This window comes from Nansenia antarctica (assembly GCF_963989245.1).
Source record: "Nansenia antarctica genome assembly, chromosome: 14".
Taxonomy (NCBI): domain Eukaryota; kingdom Metazoa; phylum Chordata; class Actinopteri; order Argentiniformes; family Microstomatidae; genus Nansenia; species Nansenia antarctica.
In genome coordinates this window covers 15,669,240-15,688,075 of record NC_137684.1, presented here as the reverse complement: position 1 = coordinate 15,688,075, position 18,836 = coordinate 15,669,240, and the positions used below count along the sequence as shown (strand labels likewise).

The 18,836-nt window shown below is 44.5% G+C and overlaps 2 protein-coding genes and 1 long non-coding RNA gene across 4 annotated transcripts; 1 reads left to right on the top strand and 2 right to left on the bottom strand.

Moving 5' to 3' along the window:
* Nucleotides 1-380: 380 nt before the first annotated feature.
* Nucleotides 381-1,665, bottom strand: LOC308170249. The gene is made up of 3 exons (XR_013937781.1): nt 1,557-1,665; nt 993-1,107; nt 381-522 (listed from the first exon to the last, which is right to left on the bottom strand). It is a non-coding gene; the product is annotated as an uncharacterized lncRNA (long non-coding RNA).
* Nucleotides 1,666-1,960: 295 nt separating this feature from the next.
* On the bottom strand, nt 1,961-8,616 carry LOC308169898 (serine/threonine-protein kinase Nek3-like; the record flags this gene model as incomplete). The annotated part of the gene is made up of 10 exons (XM_080544631.1): nt 1,961-2,163; nt 4,740-4,839; nt 5,133-5,333; nt 6,361-6,415; nt 7,089-7,175; nt 7,297-7,364; nt 7,676-7,759; nt 7,885-7,982; nt 8,311-8,404; nt 8,500-8,616. 10 exons carry the CDS (start codon nt 8,614-8,616, stop codon nt 1,961-1,963), a joined length of 1,107 nt encoding a protein of 368 aa, XP_080400757.1.
* Nucleotides 8,617-12,347: 3,731 nt separating this feature from the next.
* LOC308170269 (sterol carrier protein 2-like) lies at nt 12,348-18,306 on the top strand. 2 transcript variants are annotated; one of them, XM_080545037.1, is made up of 13 exons: nt 12,348-12,456; nt 13,148-13,202; nt 13,366-13,437; nt 13,535-13,666; nt 13,932-13,996; nt 14,486-14,612; nt 14,843-14,906; nt 15,164-15,250; nt 15,930-16,080; nt 16,460-16,607; nt 16,799-16,906; nt 17,452-17,605; nt 18,132-18,306. In XM_080545037.1, exons 1-13 carry the CDS (start codon nt 12,403-12,405, stop codon nt 18,151-18,153), a joined length of 1,239 nt encoding a protein of 412 aa, XP_080401163.1. In that variant the 5' UTR covers nt 12,348-12,402; the 3' UTR covers nt 18,154-18,306. The 2 variants fall into 2 exon arrangements, with proteins under 2 accessions (XP_080401163.1, XP_080401162.1); XM_080545036.1 differs by having other exon boundaries at nt 18,129-18,306.
* The last annotated feature ends 530 nt before the right edge of the window (nt 18,307-18,836 follow it).

Below are 18,836 nucleotides of genomic sequence, written 5' to 3'. Positions count from 1 at the left end.
TCTCTGAAACCAATTGCGAGTTTCCTTTGCTGTCTGCTTTGGATCGTTGTCCTGCTGGAAGGTCCACCCACGTCTCATCCTCAGCATCCTGGTGGATGGCAGCAGGTTCATCTCAAGAATCTCTCTGTACATGGCTCCATTCATTGTTCCTTCTTCCTGCTTTTTCTTAGTGTGTTCAATACTTTTTTCCTGTTTCATTCCACTTTATTCCACATAACTTTGTTTACATATGGTCTTTAATGTTTTGATTTTTTTGTCTGGATTGTTTGAGTTAATACCAAATGCAGGTGCAAATTTCACTTAAATAAATAAATGTACTGGACAAAATATTAATGTGTTCAATACTTATTTCCCCCACTGTATGAAACTCATATCCAGGATATCAATATGAAAACAGAATGATTGTAATCAGTGACATTCTGAAAATAACAATTGTGTCAGTGCTCAACAAATGAGCCTTAGTGTAAAGACATGTGTTCAAGTTCATCCATCCAATCACATGGAGATTCTTCCTCAAAATCTCTGTGGATAGAGAAGGTGGGCAATTTAACAAGTAAAATAAAGGTAGGCCTACATTATCACCTGCTGTGGAACAATATCATATGTGACACGTTCTAATGCTTTGGTCCTCATGTCGCGATCTGATATAATAATCAGACTTTTCTTTCAAAAAATGTGAATACATTCCTGTGTTGTTAAAAATCAATGACACATCGCTACTCAACTAACACAGATTGTTTTGTGAGCCTGCTAACAATGTAAAGTAGTGTTATAGTTAACTAGTTAGCAGTGGGGATTACTCACCCAATCCATTGCCTTGCAGTATTTTGGCTTGACTAGAAAGTTTGTGTTTTGATTCTCAACAACGTTTAGTCGTGTTTCCAAAAGAAAAGTCGGAACATTTTGATTGGTTGCCGATATGCGGACCAAAAGACTAGAATGTGTCACACATAGAGGGTTAACTCCTGGGGTTAGGTTTCAGGTGGACTCACGTGTCGTCGTCATCAGAGCGTGGCTCCAGTCTGTCCTCGTCTAAAGCGACCTCCTCCAGGCCGTCAGTGTCATCCTGTCCTCCCTGAGAGAGAGGACCCGCCTGGGACTCTTCACCTGTGGCAGGGAGAGGACAAAGCTGTCAAAATAGTGAAAATACCACCGCTCATCCGTGATCAGACTTAGCTGAGGTGCTGGAACTGAAGAGTATCGATAGAGTGCAAAAAAACCTGCATCCGCACACTCAAAACTGCAAAAAAACGTTGTTTATTGTGCAAGCTTTCGGTCATATTATTATTATTATTATTATCATAGACCTTCTTCAGGCTGATATGTAGCTCATGTAGGCATATGTAGCTCATCATGCCCAAGGCTGAGTTAAGGTGAGTTAAGGTAAGTTCATAACACTTCTTAGAGCTTTCACTTCAGGCCAAAATGATGTAATAAATATGGCATACCTGACCTAACCAGGAAACGTGTTCTACTTGTTATCGCTAATGTATCGAGTAACAGGTTTTCTTTACAATTCTAAAACAAATATTGATTACAACAACATTTGGACTGACCTTCTCTGTGTATTGAGTAGGTTTGGAAAGCGGTGCTGAGTTGGGCTTTCTCCAGCAGTCTCAGGAGGCGTTCTGGCGGATGCTTGTCCCATTGTCTCCTCTCTCTTCCTCTCTCCTTTGGTAGAACTTCAGAGTCCATGCCCGCTAAAGAAACAGCATCGGGACTATTGTGAGTCATTTAACACTAGAACAGCCGTGCCTTTTTTTACCTACTATAGCATAAAAATGTAAGGATACTGGGTGGTAGAATGTACATATGTAGGAAAAGTCATGAAAGGAGGGTCCTGAAATTTGATCAAATGCAAAAACTTTTTTATTACTCACTTGATCAAATGACCCCACCCATGGCTGTTCTAGTGTTAAGTGGTTGTTTTAGAGGCTGTACAGGTCAGTGTTCAGGTGCTTCAGACTGTACCTGTGCAGGAGTCTGCTTGGCCCAGGGATGCCATGCTGTTAGAGGAGAGGAGCTCAGCGTTGCCCAACACCCGCAGCACCGTCCCTGGGGGGCCTGCAGCCCACTGCTTACGAGGACCACACCTCCTGCTCTCACTACGGGCCTCAGAGGCCTCCGTTGCTACGGCAACGGGACGGATTATACTGGCACTGACTTTGGTATGTGACAAGAACAAAAGACATGAGAAATGATAAATGATGTCATCAGTGTTGGGAATGTGTTTCTGAGTTACACATCAAACATTGATATACTTTAGGATACTGTGCGCAAACTGATCAACACCTCAGGGCCATCCTCAGTAAACATGTTTCTCCAATGACAGACTTGTAGCCAGTTAAACTTAGCCTCAGAGGCAGGTCAGGTAACTGGTTACCAGGGCAACCAACTTCTTATGGGACATGGGTAACATAGAACCTACACGATTGGCTGAGGGACCATAAGGACCGACAGACTGATCGGAGCCCTTGTCATTGATGTTATGATTATGATGTTATGATGTTATGACAGACTGATCGGAGCCCTTGTCATTGATGTTATGATGTCATACTTATTCCAGCTTTGAGGTTCAGTTGCTGAAAGTAGGCATAACCCTCCTCATCATGATCATCTACCGCCCGACGGACAGCAAGACCTTTAAGGAAACCAAGAATTTTACATCCCAATTCTCTGATCTCCTTACTGAAATCATTCCCAGCCATAACAAGGTGCTTATCATGAGGGATTTCAATATCCATGTGGATAATCCCACCCGGGCTTTCGAGTCTGAATTCCTGGACCTGATCGAGTCATTTGGTTTGACTCAGCATGTTTCTGGCCCCACCCACTCAGGACACCCTACCGTCATCCAGGATCCATCCCCGGCTAAGTGCGAGGAATTTTTATCCTTTTTTTCTGATAAAGTCACCAATATCAGAAAAAACATCCCGCACTCCACCAAGGACTTAGCCACCACACTGGGATGTTCATCCACGTTCTCCAGCGTCTGTCCCTTCACTCTACCAGCCCTATCCAAGATGGCCGCTGCACTGAAGCCGGCCTCATCGCCTCTGGACCCCATCCCTACCCCCCTCCTCAAAGAGGTGTTCGACACAGTAGGGCCACACATCCTCTCAATAATCAACAGCTCGCTGGCCACTGGCATTGTTCCGCCCACCCTCAAACAAGCAGTGGTACAGCCTCTCCTTAAGAAACCCAACCTGGACCCTTCCAACCTCAGTAACTACAGACCCATCTCCAAGCTCCCAGTCGTGGCCAAGCTCCTGGAAAAGGCTGTCATCAGCCAGCTATGGCCCTACCTCCAACAGAACAACATCCTGGAGAAGTTTCAGTCTGGCTTCAGACCTGGCCACAGCACTGAGTCGGCACTTTTAAAGGTTTGGAACGACCTCCTCCTCATCGCAGACTCCAGGAAATGTGCTGCCCTGGTCCTCCTGGACCTCAGCGCAGCTTTTGACACCATAGACCATGCCATCCTCTTTAATCGACTCCAGCAGGAGGTTGGCATCACCGACACCGCCTTGTCCTGGTTCAAGTCTTACCTCAGCAATAGAACCTACGGCGTCCACATAGCAGACAGCTCCTCCAGACAAGCCAACCTCACCTGTGGGGTCCCTCAGGGCTCCATCCTCGGTCCTATCTTGTTCTCCCTCTACATGCTCCCCCTCTGTCTAATCCCTCAACGCTACCAGATCTCATTCCACTGCTATGCGGACGACACCCAGCTTTACTTATCAATCAACACTGACGACCCCGCCGATCTGATGCGCCTGATGGACTGCCTCCACGATGTGAAGGAGTGGATGGCCCAGAACTTCCTACAGCTGAATGAGAGCCAGGGGGAAATCCTCCTCATCGGCAACACCACCGCCATCACTCAGCTCAGCATCAACATGGGAAGCCTGTCCACCCTTGTCAGACCACATGTCAAGAACCTCGGTGTCATCTTTGACTCCGAGCTCAACCTTAACCGACAAGTGAGCTCCGTCGTGAAGTCATGTTTCTACCAACTACGTATCATAGCCAAGATCAAGTCCTTCCTCACCCCCAGTGACCTGAGGAGGGTCGTCCTCATGCTAATTTCATCTAGGCTCGACTACTGCAACTCACTCTATGCTGGACTTCCTGATAAGACCATCTACCGCCTGCAGCTAGTCCAAAATGCCGCTGCCAGGCTGGTGTCAGGCACTAAAATGAGGGACCACATCTCTCCTGTCCTCATCTCCCTTCACTGGCTCCCAGTAAAGAAGAGAGTGAAGTTCAAGATCTGCACCTTTGTCTACAAAGCTCTCAACAGTCTCGCCCCACCCTACATCAAAGACCTCCTGGACCTGTCTTCCACCTCAAGGCCCAGGCTCAGGTCCGACGCCCAACTCAGCCTGAGGGTCCCCCGCACCAATAAAATTAACATTAACATTAACATTAACATTATGATTTGTGATAGACAGGTGATAGACGAGTCAGCATGACTGCTGCCTATAAGGAATGCTTGTAGACATATTTCGTTCGTATCCTCAACCTTTGAGATACGCACCCAGCGCTGTGTGAATACACTTCTCTCAACTGTCCATCTGAGCAAGACCTTTTGATTATCCTGAGTATCCATCTCGACCCCATCAACGTACATCATTACAATCAGTGTCCTACTGAAAGGTCATTCACCCAATGACGCCGATTTAATCCTGTTTTAAGTATTACATCAGAACATGTCGCCTTTCTCTCTCGCTCCCTACCTCTAAAAGTAGATGCTGTCATTAGGCTCTTCTGCCCTAAGAGTGAAACAACCTTCTCTCCTTCCTCTCTCCTCCATCTGTTTCTTTTCCCCTCCTCCTCCTCCACTTTCAGCATCTGAATGTGGTGAATTACAAATATAACACCAGTTACACAATCCTCTCCCCTCCACAAGATCATACCCCACATAGAGTCCCTGCAGCTGTGGTGTTGCAAAACATGTATAGTGCTTAGTGTCTAAATACTGCATTTGACCGAATGTCATGACAAATGTCAGATTGGTTGATGATAGATCATAGAAACCTGTTGGTCCTTCACCAGCATACATGAGATGCACGGCAGTCACAGTGTGATCAGGTCTATTCCATAAACCACAGGGTGTTCCTACTCCCTACCTCGGAGGGTAGATGTCTGTGCAGGAGTCTGGATATCCGATGGGAGGTGAGGATGGTGTTGAGGGAGGGCCGGTCCTTGGGGTTGGTCTTGAACATGTGTTTGACCAGGTAGTGCAGCTCGTAGGGCAGGTGGTCGGGCAAGGGAGGGTAGGCGCCCCGACACACCTTCAGGATCAAGGTCTTCCAGCTGAGCGCCTGGAACTGAGACACGAGACAGCCGAGCTCAAAGAGAATCCCTGGAAAAACACAAACTCCACTGCAACAGCTGGGACACATGAATACCTTCAGATAATTCATCTCAGCTGAAGATACTGGCCCTTCCCTCATTTTTGCTACAATAGCTCACAGTATCTCTTACAGTGGAGAGGAAAAAGTCAGCAAATGTATTCTATACAATGTTTTAACGCGATCGTTTTACCCTGTGAGTAAAACATGTTTTATATCTTTGCATACGATCACATTTCAGGACCCTCCTTTCATGACATTTCCTAGACACCACCCAGTATCCTTACTTTTTCAAAATAACATCAGGATAAGCTATAAAGCTATAAAGCTATTTTGCAGTTTTTCTGTGTAGGAGGCAGGCTAATTTACAATACGGCCAACCAGTGGTGTGTAAATAGCAGCTTACCATTGTAAAGACTATGGCCATTTGCAGGGGTGCACATAACTTTTTGGGGCCAGTGCTCAGAGGAGCACCTAGGGATGCTGCTTGGTGCTCCCCGAGCTCGCGAGTCACGACCCGTCCCACAGAAATCAACTGACATCTCTTTAAGCACTAACTGAATGTCTGTTCTTTAAACACACTGAAATAAACGAACATCTCTTTAAGCACTGCTCTGTTCTGTAAACACTGAAATCAACTTTTCAACAAAAAGTTACAGCCTAAGCATTTATTTATGCTACAAGCTTAATCGTCATCATCACTGCTCTCTTGACTGCTGTACATTATCACTGTCCTCAATTTCAACCATGGTAGAGGATGTTTTTTTGTGATCAATTATTTTATTTTTTTTTATTATTATTTTTTGGTGCGCAAAAGCGCCTCCATGCAGCTGATCTGCCGCGCAGCATGCATTTTGGCGACGCATGCGCACTGGCGCACCAGTTATGTGCACCCCTGGTCATTTGACCCCTGAGGTGGCTCTTACAGTAGGTAAAAAAAGGCACGGCTGTTCTAGTATTAAGGACAATATGACAGAACTTCCTTAGAACATAGTGAAAGTACCGGGTGGTGCAAGGTGCAGAGCTCATAGAGGACACATCCGAGAGACCAGACATCACTGCAACACACAAGTGATTCATTCAGACCAGCCGTTAGTCTTACAGGAGAAGAAACACCACCATCTCCACATCCAAAACCACACGCCTCAGTCAGAACATTCAATTCTCAATAGGCTCGGTGCACGATCTCCACTACTTCCTGAAAGGCACCTTGCATGAACATATCCTGTCTCACTCTATTGGTTTAATTGATTAATCAGCTGTGCACTGTGTGTTCCAACAGTTTACCGCACAGCTGATTAATCAATTAAACCAATAGAGTGAGACAGGATATGTTCATGCAAGGTGCCTTTCAGGAAGTAGTGGATCGTGCACCTAGCCTATTGTTTATATACTTCTCCGCCACATGTGCCACACTGCTCTCTTCACACACCAACCTAAGATGCCCGCTCTGACCTTTTATATCAACACACATATCACGGTAACTTCCTTTTTTATTGTCTGTATATCTGTTCATTATGTCAATCTTGTTTGTCTTCTATGTTACTATTTGTCTTTGTAATGCATTTTCACTAATACAAAAATCAATTAAAATGATTTAGTCTAGTAGTAGATCTAATTTAAATAGGTTTTAATTGATACATGTTTTATTAATTACAGCTCTGAATGACTGGATATAATTACTGATATATTCAATATTGGATGTCAATGGGGTACTTCAGATGATCATACCTCTTATTGTTGTATGGTTTATTGTCCCATATCTCCGGAGAAATATAAAAAGGTGTTCCGACATATGTGTGAGCATAGGCTCTTGAGCTGCAACAGAAAATTAAAGGACAACATTTGAGTAATGATGAGCCAAAATCATAACATTATAGAAATACAAACATTTCCTCAGATATACTGTAGTTCAATGAATGGAGTCCCTCCCATGTACCTATTCAGAAGACATGCCGACCCAAAGTCCCCTAGCTTGACTGTCCCCTTATCTGTCAGGAAAATGTTCTGAGGAAGGGAAATTATGAACAACAATGTAGATGGAAAATCTTCACCACCCTATGTGAATTTATAAAAAAGATATATTTTTAAATATGTTGCCACATCTGTTCTACATATGTAACTAAGTGCTTTCCTTTTCATTAAACAGATTAAAAGAGAAACACTCAGTTAATACATGAGAGTATTCAATGCTTTACACATACAGCATACATACTTGGAATATACTGTTAACAAGAATAATGGAGGCAACACAAGTCTTCAGATGTGGTAACAATCAGCTGGTATGGTAATCCTAACATAGCCATTCAGGAGGTTACCTTGGATTTCACATCCCTGTGTAAGACCAGTTTGTCATGGATGTGCTTCATACCAGCACATATCTGGGCAAACCATTTCAGGATCTAATAAAAAAAAAACAGTTTCAGGAGGTTATGCATTCATATATAGACAAACCATTACACCTGCACCCAACACTTGGCTGATGTTCGAGTTAATTGCAAAAAGAGTCATTGATTAAAAGTCATACAACGTCCTCAGAGAACAGGGTGGTTTTCTGCTGGTGGATCTTCTGAAACAGGTCTCCTCCCCTGCAGAACTCCATGACAATGTACAGATTCCCATCAGCTACAAGGCAAAGAGACGAGATCCATATTACTGAACATCTTCCTCATTCTTCTTTTCTTCCTTCATCTGTATATACCTCTAAACTAAACTGATGTTTACAATACTACCTCTGCACATACTGTATATTACATAGTCACGTATCACTACCTCTTGTTCTATTTATATCATGCCCTTATATCACTATTTGCACTTTTGGTTGGATGCTAAACTGCATTTTGTTGTATTGTACTTGTAGTCTGCGATGACAATAAAGTTGAATCTAATCTAATCTAATCTAATCTGCTTTAACAATCAGTTTCACATGAAGGACAATGAAATGGAGTGAAACCTTCAAATGAGTCCCTGAAAGAAACAATATTCGGATGCTTCATTCTGGACAAGAGTACAGCTTCTTTTCTTGAATTCTCCATTTTGGATTGAATCTACAAACAAGAAACACAGTTAGCCTAAATGTAAAAATGCCAAAAGGTTACTTGAATGTCTCTGTGAGGCTGTTCAGTGTGTGGGTACAACCTACCTTTGAGAGTTGAATCTCTTTCAATACATAGTTCACAGAATTGCTTTTAGAGCTGACCAGCAATGCCCGTCCAAAAGACCCTTCACCAATAACTTTATGAAGTGTGTACCCTTCCATGCTGGCATCTGATAGACCTTGTAAAGGAAATAACATGACATATTATTATTCCTTAATCATTATGAAGTATGTTTGCGTCTGCATATATTTTGTGAAGTGGTCACTTGGAATGAATGTATTAATATATTGCATATAGAATAATCAAATCAAAGAGATTACCCACAGGTTATGCTGATTCGCTGTATTAAAGATGAATTAATGCTGCTTCTGTAAAACAATGCAGTGTGTTTCTCCTGAGCTTCCGTGTTATTGTATGACGTAATGACGTATGCATTACGTACACTGTCCACATGCACAACTGTTATCAACCCTTGACCTCTAGGTGGCAGTAAAGCTACACATTTCAACCTGAAATCCACACAGTATGTCAGAATAACGCAGTGAAGATTCTCTTTCGTTAAATGGATCGATTGTTAATCGATAATGTATTGAACATTTTTCATCGGGTCATATCATTTTCCTGGAAATTATACAGCAGGGGCGTCGAAAGCATATATATATAAAAAATAAAAATAAAAATAAAAAATAAAAAACGTCTCTTACTACTATTGAGGAGGAATGTCCGCATAGACCAGGGTTAAGGCCTAGGTGTCTGAGCTTGGTGTCAAGCCTGGAGGGGACAATGGTGTTGAATGCTGAATTGTAGTCTACGAACAGCATCCTCACACAAAATAAAAGTCCTAAAAAAAAAGTTTCTGAATAAAAGTCCTAAAAAAAAGTTTCAGAATAAAAGTCCTAAAAAAAACTCCCCACTCCATGAACAACAGCAAAATTACAGCCAGACAGAGGGCCCTCTGCAGATAAATACACCATCACACATTCTAGTGGGGCCTAAGTGATCATTGATCAACCACACCATTGACTCAATTGAACATTGAGAGGGATTATTTCTGTATGGCTCTATACTTTATTTTTCAGGAACATCCTACTAATTATACCTTTAAGAATAGGTTTTATTTCTTCACTTACTTCAGAATCCAGAGACTCAAGCAGTGTGTGTGTCCCGTCTCTCTCGTGCTTCGTACAACTCAAGCAGTCTTGGCAAATGCCGGTCGGGTCCAGAAAGGAAGGACTTGGGGAGGTCAGTAGACACAAGACACGTGAACTCAGCAGCAATCTGTATGGACCAAAACAGAACCCCCTCTTTGGTTTGGTACTTTTGGATCAGTTCTAGCATGCTTAAACTGTTGAATGGGCATGCGGAAGGATCAGCTGCTTAGCTTTGGATCTTACCCTCATCCCTTCAACACGTGACAAGGCTCTGAGGGTCTCAAGGCCCTTAGTGTCCTGAGTGATTTAATGGGCCCTAGATCGGAGTAGCCCAGCGCATTAGCTTAAGGTTTAGAATAAGGTTCCAGTTTCAATAAAACCTGTACTATTTACACCTATGTTTTAGAGGCTTGCAATTTAGAACTACCGGTAATAAACTAAACACTTATCCCCCATTCGGAATTTGACTGTATCAGAGAAGAAGTAGTCCTATGTCTAAAGAAATCTCATTTGCAATAGAACTGTACCAGATATTTCCATACAACTACTGGTTAGTGTTCAATAGCACCCTAGACAATTCAGGTCCTTATTTTACTAGGTCCTTTTAATAGGTCCTTATTTTACTCTAGACAGAAGAGTCGTAACACTTGTTATTCATTTCATTTGGTATACCTCATAAACATTTCTGGTGTTTGTGGGCTATGGAATTTTTTGGGCATTCACTTAAGAGCACACATTTTACATATTCTAAATATAGGCTAACTACATGCCTCACTGGATGGGGTTAGTGCTGTTGACTCATCAGAAAGTAAAGACTAATTCACAAAGTGCATGAAGATTCCAGTAAGGGTTTTGTGATGGAGCCCTAGTGCTGTTGACTCATCAGAAATAGAATGTTTAATTTAGCTCATTTAGTGGGCCCCTTTAACGTCCTGCCCAGCACCTTGGACACTTCCAGCCCAGCACCTTGGACACCTCCAGCCCAGCACCTTGGACACCTCCAGCCCAGCACCTTGGACACCTCCAGCCCAGCACCTTGGACACCTCCAGCCCAGCACCTTGCACCACAGTTCCAGCCCAGCACCTTGGACACTTCCAGGCCAGCACCTTGGACACCTCCAGCCCTGCACCTCGGACACCTCCAGCCCAGCACCTTGGACACTTCCAGCCCAGCACCTTGGACACCTCCAGCCCAGCACCTTGGACACTTCCAGCCCAGCACCTTGGACACTTCCAGCCCAGCACCTTGGACACCTCCAGCCCTGCACCTTGGACACCTCCAGCCCTGCACCTTGGACACCTCCAGCCCAGCACCTTGGACACCTCCAGCCCTGCACCTTGGACACCTCCAGCCCAGCACCTTGGACACCTCCAGCCCAGCACCTTGGACACCTCCAGCCCAGCACCTTGCACCACAGTTCCAGCCCTGCACCATGGATTACAACACCCATCGCCTGACCCTTGCCTGACTCCACCAAGTCCTTTGCCTGACCCCTCAAACCTGTTTGCACTAATAAAGTCAAACACATGGGTCCATTGACATGTATTTATTTATTTAGAATCCCTTAATAGAAAATGATCTATTTATCAAATTTTTTTGTTTCTTTTTATTTTACTACTCAATCTTTTCAGTTTGTAATTGATTGATTGATTGAAAACTTTATTAGAAGATTTGCAGAAGTAGGTACATGAAAGTACATATTACATACAAGGTCAACTAACAGGATAAAACCCCAAGAAAGCCACTGGCTTATTTCAATTGGGGTCCTTGATACTCAATTCATCGTTACATGTAAGACAGACAAAAAACTAGTACTATCTACAAGATAATACAGATAAATAACTAGTACTATCTACAAGATAAACATACATCCAACATGGGAAGAACAATACAACAAAACATAAGGTATGTACAGCGGGTAGGACAGGTGGGGACATACACCACAGGTGGGGGCGGGGGACAAAACACAAAGTATGTACAGTGGGTAGTTCGGGCAGGGGGACAGACATATAATATGTACAATGGGTAGTTCGGGCGGGGGGACAAAACAACAAGTATGTACAGTGTGTGGTCATGGTGGGGGGGGGGGGGGGGTACAAAAACACCAGTAGATTTAGGCGGGGGGGAGGGGGGGGGGCGACATAATAACATTGCGTTTGCTCAGAGTGTAGACCAGGTAGGGGGGTGGGACTAAACAACTAGTATGTGCAGAGGGTATTTCAGGTGGGGGGGGGGGGGGGGGGGGGGGGGGGTGGGTGGGAGACATAACAACAAAACAACAAGAATATATAGAGGGTAGTCCAGGTGGGGGTGTAGTCTTTTAATTTGATTTTTGATTTAGAGGGTCCAGTTACGGATTGCAGCCTCCTGTAAATGTTTTTTGAGAGTGGTTTTGAAGGTGGGCAGTGTTTTGCACTCCTTTAAGATTATAGGAAGGGCGTTCCACATTTTTACTGCATAGTTTGCAAACGAGTTTAAAAAGCGTCTTTGAGTGTCTAGAAAAGCGCTATATAAGTCTAATGTATTATTATTATTATTATTATTATATCCATAATTGTATTTGCAACAATGAATTCAAGTTGATATAGTCAAAGGAAGTGGCGATTTACGTGACCACCGTAGTAAGGCGACGTCACGAACCAAATATGGTCTTCACACCGGTTGGGACGACATGAAGACCACGCCCCCTGGCCGGAGCTGGATATACTGGTGAGCTCCACGACTTCAGAGTCCGGACAGAGCGAGTTGAGTTGTTATTGTATCTTTCTGCAAGTTGGTACTGTACAACAACCACCATGCTTCCTCAAAAGCTCAGAAGAGTCTTTGTCGTGGGGGTGGGGATGACAAAGGTAAATCCTGACATTTGCTATGATCGTTACGTTTGCGAGAAACATTTGACACTGATCGTATTCCTCCCTGCAAGTTAACCAAAATAACAATGATCTGTCATATCAGACGGGCTGGCACCAGGGGAGCCCCCCCCACACCAACTAGTCTCAGCCTGTCAGTGTTCAGTCTTCTACCGATGTTGCATTTAATCTTAACCGTGAACCGTCAACACTAAATGGGGTTGATGTGCTCGTGGCCCATGCTTTTCACTGAGACAGATCGATGGAACTGTGTTACCTAACTGTCTTCTTAGTTTTTCATAGGCACTGTGCAAGACATGCAGAGACTGTTGATCAATTAATTAAACAGTGTGGTGAAGCTGTAGTCTCTTTAGCAGTCATATTATATAGGCTACACATTATAGCAACTAAACAACCTTAACTTATCAAGTCCAAGTCCAATGCTCCATGGTCATGGTAACTGTGCCAAGGGTGCCCATGATAATGCCAACTGTGCCAAGGGTCATGATCAACATCAAACACTAGTGATACAGGATTGATGCACCAGAGCACCCCCTAGTGTGCAGTCAATTTGATATGTTTTTGTCTCTGTGATATAACCCATAATCACATGGTAATACACCCCGTTTAATTGTTATCCTACGAAGTAGATTTCTCCGACAACAGTGTTCTCTGTGTTCTGTCTCTGTAGTTTAAGAAACCAGGAGCTCGAGACTTTGACTATCCAGACATGGTCAAAGAAGCAGGTGATTGTTCTGTTGATAACTTTTCTTTGCAATGAGTTGATAATATTTGTCACATGAACATGATCTAACACTCCTGTTACATATTCACATTATTCATCGCTCCCTGCTTCATAACACCATCCTGAGTGTTTCCTATCCTGTCACCTTTGTCTTCCTATGACAGGTCAGAGGGCCTTGGGGGATGCTGGAGTCCCCTACTCTGCTGTAGAGCAGGCCTGTGTGGGCTATGTGTATGGTAGGACACTGTCTGTTCCCTTGCTGACATACCCTCTCCTCCTTACTTTCCTGTCTCTATCTCTAAATAAACCTTCCCCCTCTCTGTGTCCGCTAAGGTGACTCCACCTGCGGCCAGAGGGCCATCTACCACAGCCTGGGTCTGTCAGGCATCCCCATCATCAACGTCAACAACAACTGCGCCACGGGTTCCACGGCTCTCTTCATGGCTCGCCAGCTGGTCCAGGGAGGTGAGCAGCACACATGACAAACCATAAACAACACAATTGATTGATTTGCCAATCAATCACTGTTTGCCCCGTTCATCCCCCAACATGCACTGCACACCCGTGTTGCTGTTACACAATACACGAATAACTTGTTTATTGGAACTTTAATAAGGACTTTGGTATTAAGCACACACGTGACTACACAGGTATAGGGGGACATTAATGGTGATGGTTGAAGTGTTCCCATGTCTTGACTGTTAATTGGAGTGTTAATCACTGATTCTAGGTCTGGCAGACTGTGTTCTCACCGTTGGGTTTGAGAAGATGGAGAGAGGCTCCTTGTCCACAAAGGTACAGAACAGAACAGCCGTTTGTGATGATGGATGCTGGTGAATGACTGTCCCACTGAATGACTGTCTCATAAGGTCATGCAATGTCTACTGATAAAATGAAGATTCTTAGAAGATACGTTTTTTACCAAATAAAGAGTCCAAAAACCCTGAGTGAAGTTACAATAGTTTAATCCCAAGATGCATCAGGTGAATAAACAAAGAATAAGAGTCGCAGTCGCTCTCCTAATGTACACCACAAGCGATAAGACTCTTGAAGGACAGGTACAATATAATGAGCAGAACAGTCTCTTCGTCTGAACTGCTGCCAGTGTCCACCAGTGAAGCTGCACTCCCCAATTCTGCAGAACCGTGGGAAAACTTAACTCGTAACTCAAACTTAACAAATACTTGAAACTAGGCCTATGGACGCTCAATAGATAGTTACACAGTTCACACACACAGTTTCTATGCAATCTATCAGTACATCATATTATTTTTTGTCTTGTAGTTCGCGGACAGGACTAACCCCTTGGACAAGCACATGGAGGTGATGATCAACCGCTACGGGATGGCGGCGGCCCCGTCAGCACCTCAGATGTTTGGCAACGCTGGGAGGGAGCACATGGAGAAATACGGTAAACAGGACTGGTGTTCAATGTGTGACAACAGTTGCTCTGTGAATGCGCCCTATAAAGTGTGTTCTTGGTGTCCTGTTACGATGTGGACTAGGGCTGGGGCACCACATTGTGTGTGACATTTTTGGGGTGCGTTTCAATGGTGAAGTGTTTTGGTGTTGTCACATTCTGATGTATGTTTGGTCTCTTCTCGGTACTAAACCAGATAACTTTGTTTGGCTCTCTTTTAGGTACTAAGCCAGAGCACTTTGCCAAAATTGCATGGAAGAATCACAAGCATTCCACCAACAACCCGTAAGACTTGATTAGCTCTTTACAAATCAACATCAATATAACACCTTTTCGTGAAGAGATGGTCCAGTACTACAAATGTGTATCTGACTGACAGTTTGTATAGCCAAACTCAATTCTCGTCAGTTAGGTAAGATCTCATAATGAACCCGTTGTGTTATTGATCTGAGCATTGTGAATGATTCACATATTTTGGGACTGTGTATACCCCTGTATCTGAACAACATGGTCTGTTCTGTTGGTGTCTTTGGTGTCCCCAGGTACTCTCAGTTCCAGGATGAGTACAGTCTGGACCAGATCATGAACTCCAAGAAGGTCTTTGAGTTCCTCACTCTCCTCCAGTGCTGGTAAGGACCTCAGTTACAGTGGCCATAGGTTATAGTGGCCAAATGTGGGAAAAAGTGAAGGGGTGTGTTTCTTTCTATAGCCACTGTATCTCTCAGGGGGGAGGAGTCTCGGTTCAGATACTGTATATGTGTGTCACTTTCCCCAAATCTTCTTCGACATCAGTGTATGCAGGGTTCCCACGGGTCCTTGAAATCCTTGAAAGTTTGTGAATTTGAGAAAAAAAAATCAAGGCCTTTGAAAATAGACATGGGTCATTGAAAGTGCTTGAATTCCCCCCTCTCTCTATATATACTGTATATATAAAAATGTTTTACGTAATTATAGTAGATAAGTCTCTGTATTACTTAACACAGTAACTTTACACATATTTCACAATATATTGTTTTGCTGTGCTGTGGTAGAGAAGGCAAGAGACCATCTAGTGTTCACGCATTCAAGCCTCTCTTTTTAATTGTTGTCTGTGAGCGGATAGTTCCTATTATATAGATTCTCATCTAGATCTGTCTCAAACTATGCCGTGTTGGGTCCTTGAATTTGAGGGAATTGAGTCTTGAAAGTCCTTGAAAGGTGCTTGAATCTGATGTTTCAGAAGGTGTGGGAACCCTGTGTATGGTTCAGGCCTCTGTTTCAACAGTCCTTGTTTTCAGTATCAGTCAACAGACGCGTGTCTTCCCTCAGCCCTACGTCCGATGGCGCGGGGGCGGCGGTCCTGGCCAGCGAAGACTTTGTGAGTCGCCATGGATTGGAGGACCAGGCGGTGGAGATTATTGCCCAGGAGATGGTGACGGACCTCTCCACCACCTTTGAGGAGAACAGCTGTATGAAGATGGTGAGAAAGGGGGGCATTGGTCCACCCCCAGTCTGGATTAGATCCCTTCACAGCCATTGTTTCAAGTTCCTTCTCATTCTAGATATGGTTCGTGATTTTCCCTTGAGCTCTGTTGAAACAAGCAGGTAGTGTTTCAGTTTGAAGTTCTAAACAACGACATCCTTCCTAATAATAGTATTAGATTAGATTAGATTTGATTAGACAATAACTACCCGAAATGGAATTGCAGTGACATTAGTGTTTCTGCATTCAAGTGATTTTTCCAGACCAAAACAGCGTGCATGTTGCATGTTATATACTGGACCTATAAAGTAATGCGTTCATCAGGTGACTTGATCTGTGTTGTTCATGGATCTTGTGTTTCTCTTCCTCCTCATAGGTGGGTTATGACATGAGCCAACTAGCAGCCAAGAGGTGCTTCGAGACTGCAGGCCTGAAACCCAGCGACGTCAACGTCATCGAACTCCACGACTGCTTCTCGGCCAATGAGCTCATCACGTACGAGGCCATAGGGCTGTGTCCCGAGGGTGAGTCCGATGGTCTGATGGTGCCTTGTCATGCTGGAATCAGCGAGAATAGAAGCAAGTGCAACGTTTTACATATAGAATGATATCAAATGTTCTGTTTGGATAATATTGTTATCACATCTTTGTTAGGATAACATTGAAATAACATCGAATCGTTCCTGTCATGGGTTGTCTTCCCTGTGTGTTGTCAGGTCAGGCTGGAGAGCTGATCGACAGAGGAGACAACACGTACGGGGGGAAGTGGGTGGTGAACCCCAGCGGAGGGCTCATCTCTAAAGGACATCCTCTGGGCGCCACAGGTACACACACTCTGCCTGCTTCCTGTCCCTGTGACCCTATAAGCCCCCCTTCACATTCAGTCTGCTGACTGTCCCTGTGACCCTATAAGCCCCCTTTCACATTCAGTCTGCTTACTGTCCCTGTGACCCTATAAACCCCCCTTCACATTCAGTCTGCTGACTGTCCCTGTGACCCTATAAGCCCCCTTTCACATTCAGTCTGCTTACTGTCCCTGTGACCCTATAAGCCCCCTTTCACATTCAGTCTGCTTACTGTCCCTGTGACCCTATAAGCCCCCCTTCACATTCAGTCTGCTTACTGTCCCTGTGACCCTATAAGCCCCCCTTCACATTCAGTCTGCTTACTGTCCCTGTGACCCTATAAGCCCCCCTTCACATTCAGTCTGCTTACTGTCCCTGTGACCCTATAAGCCCCCCTTCACATTCAATCCTGTCCTTGCTTCCAATGAAATACAAATCTGGACCAAATCTCAATATCACATCATCTGCTACAACTAATCTCAGCCCATCTCTTTCTCTCTCTCTTTCTGTGATTGATTGGTCAGGTCTGGCCCAGTGTGCTGAGCTGTGCTGGCAGCTAAGGGGTCAGGCGGAGAAGAGGCAGGTCCCGGGGGCGAAGGTGGCCCTGCAGCACAACCTGGGCCTGGGGGGGGCCGCGGTCGTCACTCTCTACAGGATGGGCTTCACTCAGGAGGCTAGGTGAGCAACCACCGACCTCTATTGTAGAATCGGCTAACTAGAGATTAATTCTATAGAAATATCTTAGTCATTTTATGAACAGGCATTAACAAAAATAGTTTAATTGTATGCTAACTAGGGAAAGCCTGTCTTATCTTACACACACACACACACACAACCCTTAACACCTAACAGGTGTTATTTCGTAGCCTGTGAAGAGGCACTTCTAGTGACACAGGAGCAGCTAGAGAATAGAAGAATAATTTCACCTAATCACTGATGTTTGTTAGGTTGATTTGAAGTGTGTGTGTTTGTGTGTACGAAGTGTGTATGTGTGTACACAGTATCTGTGTTTCAGGTAGCAGTGAAGATAATCACACAAAGATGCAGAGAGGGTACATTGACCTGCTCTGTGAGAACAGTTTGTCCAGTTTCAGTCAAACTACAGCATCATGACCATACACACGCACACACAGGCCTGGTCCATGGACTAAATCTGGAACCCTCTCTCTCTCTCTCTTCCCCCCCCCCCCCCCTCCCCTAGCAGGCGTTCTTCCAGGGCAAGCTAAAGATCACAGGAAACATGGGTATGGCCATGAAGCTGCAGAGGCAAAGCCAAGCTGTGAGAGACGGAACTCTCACCCCCTAGCACCTAGAACTCTCACCCCCTAGCACCTAGAACTCTCACCCCCTAGCACCTAGAACTCTCACCCCCTAGCACCTAGAACTCTCACCCCCTAGCACCTAGAACTCTCACGCCCTAGCACCTAGAACTCTCACGCCCTAGCACCTAGAACTCTCACCCCCTAGCACCTAGAACTCTCACCCCCTAGCACCTAGAACTCTCACCCCCTAGCACCTAGAACTCTCACGCCCTAGCACCTAGCATCCCTCCCTCTACTCTCTGCCCTCCCCTTACTCACGCTCTAATGCTCCCTCTCCTCCACACTTCTCTCTCTCTTCGCATTGCCAATTGAATTTAATCGATACTTTCTGTGTCTCTTTTCTCCTCTCTCTGTTATCAATGGAAACTTGGATGTTTTGGGGAATAGATTGATTTCCTAATTGAAGGCGTGGTAACTCTGCTAGTACATTTTGAGTAATTTCAGTACTTAATTCATATTTTCATCATGTCTGATATGATATATACGGCACTAGTATTATCTGGCGACCTCTGTAATTTAGAAATTCCCCCGGATGTCTGTGTTTCGTGTGGCGCATTCAGACGGGAGAAGCAAAGTCTGTGTTTTAC

Coding starts and splice junctions, on each gene's coding strand:
- LOC308170269 (XM_080545036.1), top strand. CDS start 12,403: ATGCTTCCTCAAAAGCTCAGAAGAGTCTTTGTCGTGGGGGTGGGGATG. Junction 13,203..13,365: donor AGACATGGTCAAAGAAGCAG/GTGATTGTTCTG, acceptor TTCCTATGACAG/GTCAGAGGGCCTTGGGGGAT. Junction 16,907..17,451: donor ACATCCTCTGGGCGCCACAG/GTACACACACTC, acceptor TTGATTGGTCAG/GTCTGGCCCAGTGTGCTGAG.